At 34.1% G+C, this 12621-nt stretch overlaps 1 protein-coding gene across 3 annotated transcripts in view; it reads left to right on the top strand.

The window, feature by feature from the left end:
* LOC111508891 (esterase E4) overlaps nucleotides 1-12621 on the top strand; it is a 76323-nt gene that overhangs the window by 42516 nt on the left and 21186 nt on the right. For 2 of the 3 annotated variants that reach the window (XM_074178344.1, XM_074178342.1), the window contains 3 exons: nucleotides 287-472; nucleotides 2462-2655; nucleotides 4092-4235. In XM_074178344.1, the coding sequence (XP_074034445.1) occupies nucleotides 287-472; nucleotides 2462-2655; nucleotides 4092-4235 (524 nt within the window). The remainder of the gene's footprint in view (nucleotides 1-286; nucleotides 473-2461; nucleotides 2656-4091; nucleotides 4236-12621) is intronic. The other variant, XM_074178343.1, reaches the window with a different exon arrangement.

Here is a 12621-nt window from a genome sequence, read left to right as displayed (position 1 = left end):
AAAAAAAAGTTTCCCATATGGTGCAAACTTCAATGGTGACACTGTATGTTTTCATTCTTGTTTTTGATATATGATGAATTTGCTAATCTGTGATTGCCTTGAAGGTAGCGAATTATGTATCGTGTCAACTGTGATTTTTCCGAAATTGTGGTTTACGGATTCACCCAATAATAAATGGTCACATTATGACTTTATGACCGTATTTCCCGATATTCATAGAAAAACGTTTTTTGCTTGGTGTGAAAGATTTTATTTCTAATTTGTAATTTTTTTGTATTCTACTTAGGCTTACTCACTACGAAAGATGGGGTATTTCCAGCCAATATAGCCTTAAAAGATCAAAATTTGGCACTGAAATGGATTCAGAGCAATATCAATTATTTTGGAGGTGATCCCTCAAAAGTTACTTTAGCTGGACACAGTTCAGGAGCTGTTTCTGTAGGATTCCATGTTATCAGTAAACAATCCAAAGGTGAGAACTGAAATCTGTATTCATTGAACACTTTCGAAATGACAAATGAAACTGAGTATTAGGTACCAGCATTTGCAAAATAAATAAAAAGGTACTCATTTGTAAATTTTACTAATTCGGGCTTCCGTTGTCTAATATGATTCTAATATGAATAAAAATGTCTAAAAAAACAAATAAGATTAAAATGAATGGTTGAATATATCTATGATAATAACGACGCTGTATAGCATCGTCCAATCACTTTCCGAATCGGAAGGACGAAATCCCGGCCTTGCGATTCGGAAGATTGAACGGCGTGTACACAATATGGAGGCTAAGATCACGTCGGCGAGACAACACGCGTCTCATATCCAATGTGTGATGGATTACAGGGCGGACAACAGGCCTTTCACCCCCGCAGTGCGGCGAATAGCCGTCAAACTACGATGTATCCATCACACTTCAAGTTTAGGCGTGCTGCTGACCACCAAACAGCAGTGCCTTGATAGGATACGAATACAAGTGGCTGCTGAGAAATCACTACTAGTCTGCGAGGGTCCCGCATTTTGAAAGGTGAATTAAAAGGTGTATTTTGTAATTTTGGATAGGAAGGAAAAAAACTAAAAGTGAACATAACATTCTTTCTCAACCAAGACGAACAAAAAACTCGAAAAAAACAAATTACAAAATGCAAATATAAACAAAAACAAAAATAAAATTCTTCGCTTGAGTTACAAACTGTAATAAATGAAACATAACTCTAATATTTGGTAATATCTTTGGTAAACTTAAATAAATGAAATATGCATTTTTATATATATCATCTAGTATATATATATATAAAGTATGTCTATAATATATACAGACTTTTTGAATTACCTACTCTGCTTTGAATATAAGAGGAATCCTTCTATTTTTAAAATTGGCAAAGTAATCAATTACTTCGTCATAAAATCGGGGGTTGCCTGTCACTTCTTTTATATACCCTTTTTCAATTGGAAGAAGAGATATATTACTTAATCTATTTTGAGTCATAGAATTTCTACTAAAGGATTTAATTCTTCTCAATGCTGAAAAATTTCTCTCAACTGACGCTGATGTTATGGGAATTGTCACAATTATAGATATAAGTTTATATAACTCAACCTCTCAAATCATTTTTGAACATAAAATTTTATAAAACCGAAAGAGACTTGCAATTTTGAAACATTTGAGGGTCGCTGTACATTACGATTAATTAATTTTTCAGTTGAATAACATCGAGAAATGGATACTGAGCTATTAAGTCGTTATGAAATTTTTGGGAAAAATCTTTGGTATAGGACGAAAATTTTTCAAACAACAACAAATCAAAGTAGTTCAATTTGAGTAAATCTTCAAATCTCACGTTAATTTGCATTAAAAAGGTGTCCTACTCCCGGCGGTTTGCGAGTTAATTCAATTGATTTGAAAATATAAAAAATTTGTTTGAAGATGTGAAACTACTTGCCCCCGATCATGAATACCCCGGTCGGCTTGTACGGGAAGCCATAGAAATCCATAAACGTACGGAAAATTACAACAGAAAAGAGGATGCGGTGACGGTGAACCGGATTTGGAATCCCATTCTAAAAGATGCTGAAGCGGCAACAGCGCAATGCAATGTTACATCATTAACAGGTAATACCCAACACTTCTGCCGATAACAACGCATCAACAATAAAGACGACCACCTGAGTCAACATAAATACAACTTACGAATTAGAAATCACCAGTTTTTGGTGAATCATCAAGATGAATAAACCTCTGAAGAAGCCAGCCACTCGTGCTGTCGGAACTATAGGATGCAGTTGCAAACTACGACGGCCTTCAAACCCGAATGAAGATACTAACACTGAAAATCTCGGCCGCGAAAGTCTTAAGTCATATTTTGATATTATGAATTTTATAACTGTATCCTCCTGAGAATAATGTCGCCATCGCGTTACTTGTGAGCAAAGTGGATAAGATGATCGATTTATTCTTTTTCAGGTTTGTTGTCACGTGCTATACTACAAAGTGCAAGTCCTATCGCGCACCTCGGTATAACAGTGGATGCCAGGCATAACGCTTTCGCTGTAGGAAAAGCGTTGGATCCCAACTTTTCTTTCACGAATTCTTCAACAGACCTCCTAAGATTACTTGAAATGTTTCCCGCTGAAAAAATCATGAGGACAGAAATTGAGGTAAATTTTTCACATTTTATAGAAAAAGTAGTAAATTGTATTGTTCAGGATGTAAGTCATCCAACACAAATTAATGTCGTATTAACCTCAGACTTCCAGCTGAGAGGCTAAAAACTTGGCAGAATTATACCCTGACAATTGTTTTCAGATGTGTTGCCAAGACGATCTACCCGTTTTTCCTTCCCCACCCAATTGCGTCAAACTCGCACATTGGAAGACATTGATAATATGGATTTATACTTTTATCAAAACTACCAATGGACGAGTATGTTACACTTCCCAACAAATCAGTAAATATAAAACTGAATGAGGGATATTTTCAATAATCAAATTTCTGCCAAAATAATGACGGGGAGAACTGAGGTTAAGCAACTTCTCTGAGAAAAAAGTCCATCACTGACAAAAAAAAAAATAATTTTCAGTATGTTTTACTGTGAAAAACCAACCAATTCTATGTGATGGAATTGACCAATATGTGACGAAGTTCCAGTACTTCAGGTGAAGTGGCCAGGAATGGGAAAAAACTGCTTACAAATATTCTTTGATATTATAAATATAGTAGTTCAATAACAATGGTTTTCATCAAGTATCATTAACAATATTCAACTATGAAAATACAGTTCAACTCTACATCGAATAATCTAGAACACATTCATAAAATGATTCGTAAGTACACAAATACAATAAAGGTTCTAAGTGTATATATATATCATAACACATATTACGAGGTCTGTTCTAAAAATAAGGTGAATGTTCAAATTTGGCAGGCTACGTACATTCAATTACCGATTTTTTGTTTTTTCATATTGGTTCATTCGTCTCGAATATACTTTCACAGTTTCAGCTATTTATCGGAGTCTACATAACTTCACTTTCAATTTTCTCGATAAATCTCTGAGATCAATAACCAGTACAGAGTTTTCAGGAACAATGAATGAATTCCTTTTCACATGGCCAGAACACATTGAGTTTACATCTGAGAAACTGGACCAATCATGTTACCTATTGAAATCACTAAAAAGTAAACTAGATACCAAATATCTACTTACAATATAACGCAAAATTTCACTTCATAGTATGTTGCATTGCTGCCTGGGGGTCAGCCACTGAAAATGACAAATTATTTGTGAAACAGAAGGCAATGTTGAGTTTAATGTTCAACCTTGATTACAGAACGTCATATAGGAAAATATTTTTACACAATAAAATACTAGCTGTGGAAAGCATTTTCATTTCAAGAAAAACTTTCATGTTGTTTCATGTTGTTTTGATAATATTCATATATTAGATGATTCAGATGATAATTATATCGGAATATAAATATTACTAATTTAGTTGAATACACTCACTTTATAAATACAAATAAAATGGGAATGTGAGTATTATATCATGAAAACAAGTTGGAGGTTGCTTATTGTTTTTTTATTCGATTTCAGTTCCACCATCCAATGATCTGGATGCAGTATGCAAGTCAAGATTGGATCGATGTTGTAGATCTCAAATCATCGGTTCAACATTTGCCGTGTGAATTGAAGGTGTTAGGTGATGGAGCCGATCATGCAAGCATTTATGATATGAGTGTATGCTATGATGATAAACAAAACGAATTATGTCTTCGTGATGCTGAGAACTATCAGAGTGGTGCAGAAGTTTGTAATACGTTTTTGGAAAATTAATTGGAATTGTGTCAACTCTGTGAGGTTATGATTGAACTGAGCCTGAGAAGATTCCTGTATAGTCTCCAACCTTACTTAACACAATGGATTATTCATCACTTTGAACTGAATGATGAAAATCGAGAGGAAATTGAAGATGGTCTCAAAAATGATGACTATGAGGAAGAAGTTAGTCTGTATGTTCCTGCAATTCATAAATGTCAAATAAAAAACTTTGTATTATTTTCATGTTTCATTTATTTAAATCCCATTATATACATTTGAAAATGATTACAAAATAATAAATATGATATATATATATATATATATATATATATATATATATATATATATATATATATATACCGGGTGTCCCAGAGCTTTTAGGCCAGCAGATATCTCAGTTACCTGCAGAACAAAAATTTAAACAAAAATATGTATCATAGGAAAACACAAGCACTTTCATGCAGCATAGCAAAATCCACCCCCTGGTAAACAACCCCCAAGAAACCACCCCTAACTTTTGTTTTTCAAATGGCACGCCCATGTTTGTTTTGGTTCAACTTACAGTCTTTTTCATTTCTCGGTCAATGATGTATCATGGTAGGTAGAATGACATGCAGAATCATAGAAAATAAAAACACAAATGAAATATTAATGTTTAAGGTCATCTGTATTTTGATACATGATACTACAGAAAATGTTCAAAATGTTGGCCAGCACTTGCCACACATGCTTCAAGTCGCCGAATCAGCGCGCGAGTACAGAAAGCCCTAATCATTTCCTGAGTAACGGTATGACAAGCCTCTAAAATTTTTTGGGTTAAATCGTCAATATTCATTGGTTGTGTTTCGAAGGCAACTCGTTTCAGATATCCCCACAGAAAAAAGTCCAGTGGCGTGAGATCTGGAGAACGTGCAGACCATCGCACAGGTCCACTATTTCCAATCCAATGGTCTCGAAAAGTATCATTGAGGAATGTAGTAACTACATTATGGTTATGTGCAGGAGCACCATCTTGTTGCCACCACATTTGTTGTCGTTCTTCAAGTGGAATATCTTCCAGGAGGGCAGGTAAACAATTTTCCAAGAAATGTAAATATCGGTGGCCCGTCAAAGTGTCTTGAAAAAAATGGGGCCCGATGAGTCGTCCATTATGTAAACCACACCACACGTTCACACCCCACATTGTTTGGAAATTGGTTTCTCTAATCCAGTGAGGGTTGTCCTGTAACCAATAGTGCATGTTATGTCGATTAACAGTACCATTATTATGGAAGCGGGATTCGTCACTCCACAAGATTTGATTGAGGATGTTTGGATTGTCATGGACTAAAACTTGAACGTGAGCAATGAATGCCGTTCGTCTTTCGAAATCGGTAGGTCTGAGTCCTTGGTGTAAATGAATTTTGAAGGGATGATACTTGTACTGTTTGAAAATTCTTTGCACAGATGACTTACTGATCCCAATCTCTACCGCCAATGCACGAACCGAAATATGAGGATGTGCTTCGGTGTAGGCCAACACATTTATGCAATTTTCCTCAGTTCGCACGGGAGTAGGATGTACTTGATCTGTTTTTCCTGGAAATGATCCCGTTCGCATGGTATTTTCTACATACGAAAACGTATTACGACCTGGTTGTCGATGATCAGGAAAGCGCTGCCCATACAGCCTCTCCGCAGCACGTTTATTCTTTCGGCATTCACCAAAAATTAAAAGCATATCAACGTATTCGTTGGGAGTGAAGATAAAAGGCATTTTGATATACAACAACAATATCACGACTGATGGCAATGTGTCATCCAGATATCAGAGAAATGAAAGGAAGCACAAAAAGTTCTAACATTTTATCGCCTCTTTTTCTGCGTAGCGTCCACTGTTTCTGGTGTCTGCAATGCAGAACAATTCGATCAGTCCAGTTAATAGTACCCACTAACGTATTCAATTTTCTCGAACAATTATGATATATCGTTGGTTGAGAAATAACAAGAGCTGTCAGTTGAACGACAAACAACATGGGGTTGCCATTTGAAAAACAAAAGTTAGGGGTGGTTTCGCAGGGGTTGCTCGCGAGGGGGTGGATTTTGCTCTGCTACATGAAAGTGCTGGTGGTCTTCTAAGATATACATATTTTTTTTCAATTTTTTTCTGCAGGTGACTGAGATATCTGCTGGCCTAAAAGCTCTGGGACACCCGGTATATATATATATATATATATATATATATATATATATATATGCATGATACAGTTTTATACAATGCATATATATATATATATATATATATATATATATATATATATATATATATATATATATATATATATATATATATAACTGAACCATCCAATGCATTGTATGTTAAAACTGTATCATGCAAAATTAATGCATATACTTTAGTGTTTTCTGGAAACCTAGTCTTCCTTGTCTCAAACTCAATCTTCATATCAATAGTTGATGATTTTGTTGCATTCGGTTGATGGGAACAATCGATGATGAATAGTGGATTTTCTCTAAATTGTCCAATGTTCACCCATATCTTTATCATAGTAACTATGCTGGAAACTCTCGAAAGCATAATAAGCAGAACCATCAAGTTTTTTATCGAAATTCAAATTCCAACGCTCATATGGATAAGCTTCAGAATTCAAGTATTCTCGAATATTATTGATATCGGCAGTTGTGAATTTTGTAATATCCTGTGTTCTATCTTCAGATGTGGTAGTACTTTGGAATGCGATGATGACAAAACGAGAAGTTTCCATAGCGTTAGTTGATTTGATGGCCCATATGTCTGAAGAAGTCCCACGTAATAATGGTAGTTCATAGAGGTCCCACATACGATAAGCCAACTTGATTTTGGCATTCAGACCGCTTTTGTTTATTCTACTCAAAAGTTTGAGCTTGTGTTCATCATCTGGTACAATATGTCTTATTTTCCATTTGATTTTATTCATTTCTAAATCAGCACCAACCTCACTTATATATGAGTTTTTGAATGATCGAGCGATAATCAAAATCAACTCCTGTTCAGCATTCAAGATACTTTTGTTGTAATCTTCAACAAAACTCATCAGATATTTCAGTGGTAGTTTTCCAATAAATACATGATTGTTCGTATCCAAGATATCTTGTTTCAATTGTTTTCTAACAACAGCCCTTGTTCACCACCCATTTCGTAACGAATTTCGTCAAAAAGGAATGCAATTGCATTATTCGAGAGATAGCATGTTTTCGCTTCATCTTTGGGGGTGAATTCACCTTCTATGTAAATGAAGCTCTCGGCAATATCTAGTATAACATCTTTATTATTGATTGCAATTCTGATTTCATCTGAATTCCTGAATAGCGGTGATCCATAGGGTTTATATATGTGCTCATGTAAACTTATGAGAGAATGATCAAGCACTGGTTCATCGAATATACTCAACTTTTCACTGTTTGTTTCGAGCACCATTATTATTTTTCCACTTTCAATCCAATCGATTTCAAAAATTCAAGATCACTCACAGACACAGCGTTATGTGCTAACTGTTTAGCATACACTTGTGTAATGTGCTTCTTTTTATGCACACTTATCTTTTAAATGGTGCAGCTCGTTTTGATTTGGAATTGTTCAATACAATTTTGTCTATTAAAAAGGAAACCCATAACAATGGTTATTCGATTTTCTTCAATTCCAAAATAATGAAAATATCTTCTTCACTTCCAAAATCGACAAGGTTATTTTTTTCATCCAAAATATGCACTGTAATGTTGTGAATCAATTGACGACCTCTTAGACTAACAGGCATTTTCATAATTTTTTCCTAATTCATATATATCATATTTATTATTTTGTAATCATTTTCAAATGTATATAAATGTTTATAAATGAAACATGAAAATAATAAGTAGTTTTCAATTTGACATTTGTGAATTACAGGAACATACAGAACAAAATAACTTCTTCCTCATAGTAATCATTTTCGATACCATCTTCAATTTCCTCTCGATTTTCATCATTCAGTTCAAAGTGATGAATAATCCATTCTGTTAAGTAAGGTTGGAGACTATACAGGAATCTTCTCAGGTTCAGTTCAATCATAACCTCACAGAGTTGACACAATTCCAATTCATTTTCCAAAAATGTAATACAAACTTTTGCACCACTCCGATAGTTCTCAGCATCACGAAGACATATTTCGATTTGTTTTTCATCATAGCATACACTCATATCATAAATGCTTGCATGATCGGCTTCATCACCCAACACCTTCAATTCAGACGGCAAATGTTGAACCGTGATTTGAGATCTACAACATCGATCCAATGTTGACTTGCATACTGCATCCACATCTTTCAATGGTGGAACTGAAATCGAATAAAAAAATAATAAGCAACCTCCAACTTGTTTCCATGATAAAATACTCACATTCCCATTTTATTTGTAGTTATAAAGTGAGTGTATTCAACTAAGTTAGTAATGTTTATATTTCCATATAATCATCATCAAAATCATCTAATATATGGATATTATTAGAACAGAAACCAATTCACTATAATTACTATTATTATTCAATCATATTGAATTTGACTAGAGATCGCGTTTTCATGATAGCAAAACTTTGTGGGTTCTGACCTAAATACGTCATCGTATATTTACCACTCAATGAGTTGATACAAGTTATATCGTCATCACTGAATTGCAACGAAATACGTTTTGGTATACATGTTTCAAATAATCTATCATTGCTTTCATCTTCCAAAGTTGATGAAATTGATTTACCAAACCGTGTAAAATATGTTGACATATTTTCAATTATGTACACTTCATCAATTGGCAATGAAAGCAATTAATACGTCATAGTGGTGAGAGAAGCCTTAGAACCGGCTAAAATCTCCTATTTATAGATATTTTTACGAGTTGTGAGCATATTGTTTTTCCTAATATTATAATTATGCACTTTCGATCGTAAGGCAAGATGTCTTATATCCTCATGAATGTTTGTCTTGAAATGAATATGCTTCCCACAGCTAGTATTTTATTGTTTTGAAATATTTCCCTATATGACGTTCTGTAATCAAGGTTGAACATTAAACTCAACAGTGCCTTTTGTTTCACAAATAATTTGCCATTTTCAGTGGCTAACCCCCAGGCAGCAATGTTACAACATACTATGAAGTGAAATTTTGCGTTATATCGTTAGTAGATATTTGGTACCTAGTTTACTTTTTAGTGATTTTATTAGGTGACATGATTGGTCCAGTTTCTCAGATGTAAACTCAATGTGTTCTGGCCATGTGAAAAGGAAATCATTCATTGTTCCTGAAAACTTTGTACAGGTTATTGATCTCAGAGAATTATCGAGAAAATTGAAAGTGCAGTTATGTAGACTCCGATTAATAGCTGAAACTGTGAAAATATATTCGAGACGAATGAACCAATATGAAAAAAACATAAAATCGCTAATTGAATGTACGTAGCCCGCGAAATTTGAACATTCACCTTATTTTTAAAACAGACCTCGTAATATGTGTTATGATATGTACCTATACACTTAGAACCTTTATTGTATTTGTCTACTTACGAATTATTTTATGAATGTGTTCTGAATTATTCAATGTTAAGTAAACTGCATTTTCATAGTTGAATATTGTTAATGATACTTGATGAAAACCATTGTTATTGAACTACTATATTTATAATATCAAAGAATATTTGTAAGCAGTTTTTTTCCCATTCCTGGCCACTTCACCTGAAGTACTGGAAATTCGTCACATATCGGTCAATTCCATCACATAGAATTGGTTTGTTTTTCACAGTAAATTACACACATACTGAATATTATTTCATTTTTTTTTCACTGATGGACTTTTTTCTTCAGAGAAGTTGCTCAACCTCAGTCTCCCCTCTAATATTTTGGCAGAAATTTGTTTATTGAAAATATCCCTTAATCAGTTTTATATTTACTGATTTGTTGGAAATTGTAACATAATCGTCTATTGGTAGTTTTGATAAAAGTCTAAATTCATATTATCAATGTCTTCCAAAGTGCGAGTTTGACGCAATTGGGTGGGGAAGGAAAAACGGGTAGATCGTCTTGGCAACACATCTAAAAATAATTGTCAGGGTATAATTCTGCCAAGTTTTAGCCTTTCAGCTGAAAGTCTGAGGTTAATACCACATAATCATTGCATTCATCTTTCCACAATTTGAAGATCGTATAATGAGACCTCGGACTGATGATGGAAGTAGTGGACCATATCTGAATACCCTTTGTGCATTCAATCCACACCCAAATTTCTCATCTAGCAAACTTTTCTTTCTGTTTCACAATGCGCATCGTGCCGTGGTTGGAGACTATATAAATGTTATTAGCTTATCAATTTCAATGTGTACCATCAAACGATACGGACGTATTGAAAGTGATTGTAAAATTAAAAGAGGTTGTGGTTTTGTTAATGATTCAATAAACAAACTTCCTTTCGAATTACATATACCCGGAGGATATCAATACTGTGGACCGGGTACAAAACTGAAACAACGTTTAGCTCGCAACGATCCTGGAATCTATAAATCAGATATTGAATGCGAAAAACACGATATTCAATATTCTAAGCATACATCCGATCTTGCAGCAGACCCTACCTCAGAGGCCTCTTACTGATTTGGATCTCAGTTATTATGTACAAAAAATGAAAATTCCACATTTTCGTGGTGTTTTTATGCGTGACAGATTACCCTCTTCAGGTCCAAGACAAAATGAGACAGCTATTGTTAATTTACATGGAATAAGTGGACCAGGAACACATTGGATGGCATATAAAAAATGTGGGAAAGAAGTCACATAATTCGGTAGTTTTGGAGATCAACCCCCACCATTGGAATTGACTCGATTCTTTCGAAAATGTTCGAATGTAAAAATCAAATGTAGCTATGATCGTCAACAGAAATTTAATACAGTTCTCTGTGGTCACTTGTGCTTACAGTTTCTCTCTGAATAATTTTCCGAATAGAAATGGAGACAACACCAAAACTGGATCGGGAGGCTATCAAGGAAATGGGGTTTTCACTTAGAATGTTTTCAAAATATGGTACCTTGAAAAAAATGGATAAAGTGATGCTTGCAAATATGTTCAAGGAAGTGATACTTGCATGTGTCGCACATGCATATGTTTGGGAAAAGTTACCCAAACATCTACAAGGTGACATCGATATAATGAAACATAGATATTGTTATGAACACCACCCTGATGTATTGTATTGTAATAAATATCACTTTTATTGATACCGATATTCACATCCTCTATATTACAAATACAAAACATGGATTTTCGAGGTATAGGACCATCATTAACATCCGAATCTGAATTTTCATCGGGGTGGTGTTCATAACAATATCTATGTTTTATAATATCGATGTCATCTTGGGTAACTTTTCCCAAATATATGCAATCTCACGTGCGACACGTGCAAGTGTCACTTCCTTGAGCATATTTGCGAGCATCACTTCATCCATTTTTTTCAAGTTACCATATTTTGAAAACATTCTAAGTGAAAACCCCATTCCTTTGATAGCCTTCCGATCCAGTTTTGGTATTGTATCCATTTTTATTTGGAAAATTATTCAGAGAGAAACTGTAAGCGTAAGTGACCACAGAGAACTGTATTGAATTACTGTTGACGATCATAGTTATATCTATTCGAAATAACTCAATCAACTAAATATCAGTACTTGCGAAATGTTTTGGAACCTATAAAAAGATTAGGTTTTTATACATTCAGCAATAATGCAGAAATAGTAGAAAGTTCCGACGCTGAGCCTAATTCTGTTTTCATTTTCTATGATGTGATTTGTGAAAAGCAGGATATCATTAGATCATATTTCTGTTGGGACGTCATAAGGATGTTGATTGTTTTTATCTCGCACAGACATATTCACGGGTACCAAAACAATTAGTGCGTGACAATACCAATTTCATCATAATGTTCAAACAAGATGAGACGAATTTACATCATATTTATTCAAATCATGTATCATCCGATTTAACATTCAAGCAATTCCAATTGATGTTTGTTAAATGCTGGAAGGACCAATATGGATTTCTAGTCATTGAGAAGGACAGAAAAATAGATGATGGTAGATATCGCGAAGGATTCGATAGTTTTATATATCCATGATCTTGTTATTCAAACTTATTTGATCACTGAATATTGAAGAGGTCACTTCATCAGCGAATTGATCTATAAATTGAAAAAATATAAATACAAAAAATTATTCTGAAAATAAAAACAATGAAATGAATCTGAAACGTCAACTAGTAG

The sequence above is a fragment of the Leptinotarsa decemlineata genome, unplaced genomic scaffold (genome assembly GCF_025532065.1).
Source record: "Leptinotarsa decemlineata unplaced genomic scaffold, Ldec_3_MD MMD2_tig00003736_RagTag_RagTag, whole genome shotgun sequence".
Lineage (NCBI taxonomy): Eukaryota > Metazoa > Arthropoda > Insecta > Coleoptera > Chrysomelidae > Leptinotarsa > Leptinotarsa decemlineata.
This window is presented reverse-complemented; position numbering and strand designations above follow the sequence as displayed.